This window comes from Numida meleagris, chromosome 7, assembly GCF_002078875.1.
Source record: "Numida meleagris isolate 19003 breed g44 Domestic line chromosome 7, NumMel1.0, whole genome shotgun sequence".
Lineage (NCBI taxonomy): Eukaryota > Metazoa > Chordata > Aves > Galliformes > Numididae > Numida > Numida meleagris.
This window is the reverse complement of record NC_034415.1, coordinates 30,165,208-30,166,949: the sequence shown is the minus strand read 5'-3', so window position 1 is coordinate 30,166,949 and position 1,742 is coordinate 30,165,208. Positions and strand designations below refer to the sequence as shown.

At 60.8% G+C, this 1,742-nt stretch overlaps 1 protein-coding gene across 1 annotated transcript in view; it reads right to left on the bottom strand.

Moving 5' to 3' along the window:
- Positions 1 to 1,742, bottom strand: part of SGF29 (SAGA complex associated factor 29) — a gene marked incomplete in the record, with an annotated part of 5,304 nt that overhangs the window by 2,189 nt on the left and 1,373 nt on the right. Inside the window, 4 exon segments of the mRNA XM_021405128.1 lie at positions 39 to 185; positions 533 to 662; positions 1,267 to 1,331; positions 1,416 to 1,488. Coding sequence (XP_021260803.1) covers positions 39 to 185; positions 533 to 662; positions 1,267 to 1,331; positions 1,416 to 1,488 — 415 coding nt within the window.

Genomic DNA, 1,742 nt, shown 5'->3' with positions numbered 1-1,742 from the left:
CCTCCCACCCCCCTGCCCCCGACTGCTTGTTGGCGCACTTGTTGGCGGCGTGGCTGTAGCTGACCACCTCAGCCAGGATCCACTGCTCGTCTCCGTCCACCGCCTTGACGCGTGCCGCCACCTTGTCCCCAGGCTTGGCCACGTAGTCCCCGGCTGCAGGCATGGCGCCGCACAGTGGGGGGGGCCTGGGGACAGGGAGGGGCGTGGGGTGAGGCCGGGCTGGGATCTGGGGTTCTGCATTGCAGTCAGGGGGGAGCTGGGAATCTAGGGCAGGGGTAAGGAAATGGGGCCTGGGTTCGGGGGCGGGTGGAGTTTGGGGCCAAGGGCATCGGTCAGGGTGGGGTCTGGATGGGGTTGGGGGTCCCAGGGCAGAGCTGGGGGCTGTGCTGTAGGGCTGGGGGTGGGATTTGCTGTAGGACTGAATGTTGGGTGTGGGGTCAGGGCTGCACTTTGAGGTCGGGGTGCAGTGTGGGGCTGGTGGTTCCAGGCACCATGTGGGGAGGGGTGCGCTGTGGGGTCAGGGAGGACCTACTTGTCGCCTGGCTTGCCAATCCAGAGTGGCAGCGTCATGGCAGACTGCTGCAGCAGCGTCATCAGCACACCCCGGCGCATCGTCTTCCGCGGTGGCTCCGCATCGCTGTAGATCCCCGCGATCTTGGCGGCTGCAGCACAGCAGGGAGACATGGTAACACTGAGACTGGGAGGGCAGGTGGGGAAGGGCGTTGGGGTGTGCGGAGGGAGATTTGGGGGCAATTCCGGGGATTTGGGGCGTGACAACACAGAAAAGTAGAGCTGGTTGTGACAGGATGGAAGAGAATGTACAGAGAAAATTTGAGGGAAATTTGGGGTGAAAGCTGGGGCATTTGGGGCCATCTGAAAACTCAGGGGGGAAACCAAGAGAAACAGAAACAAGCACAGAGATGCGCGAAGGAACTGCAGCATGTAGGGACACTGGGAGAGTTCAGCAGAGTCTGTGGAGCTCAGGGGCAGTTTGGGGGGAATTTGGGGATTTCAAACAACTGAAATCTAGAAAGAAAAAGGTAGTACAAAATAACATAGCATCTGGGGGTGCGTATGGGGTCATTTAAAATACAAAACAATACAGAAAAAGTACAAAACGATCCGGGTACGTGTTGGGAGAAATTGGGTGAAAACGAGCAGTTTGGGGATAGAGACACAGAGAGAGTAAGCTGGGGTTGGCTGCGCACAGGGAACGTCTGGGGACATGTGGGGTTGGGGACACGGTATCGTGACAGAGGCACATACCAATGCGGCGCTCCTCCAGCAGAGACTTGATCTCGGCGATCTTGTCCAGTGCCTTGCGCAGAATGCTGCACAGCGCCGTCAGCAAGGCTGCCGTGCACAGGGGGCACAGGGCAGGGTGTGGGGGTGCAGGGGTATGGGGGCTGCCCTACTTGCACTCAGCCTCGGCATCCGCCTTGGCGGTGGTGTACAGCCCACGCAGCTTCGTGCGGTAGTATGGAGAGACTGGGGGGGGAAGGGTGAAATGCCTGTGAGGCCATACCCGCACTGGTCACCCCCCCCCTACCCAAACCCTGCCCCTTTCCCATGGCTCCGTCTCCAAGACTGCCCCTCCCCACAGCCCCTGCCTGTACCCCAAATCCCTTCCTGTCCCCATAACCCCATCCCTTCCCTATTACCCTGCCCCCTCCCCAGAACCCCACAGCTCCTCACAGCCCTGCCCCCACTTCCTTTGCCCCTCCCCCTTTAGCCCCGCCTCC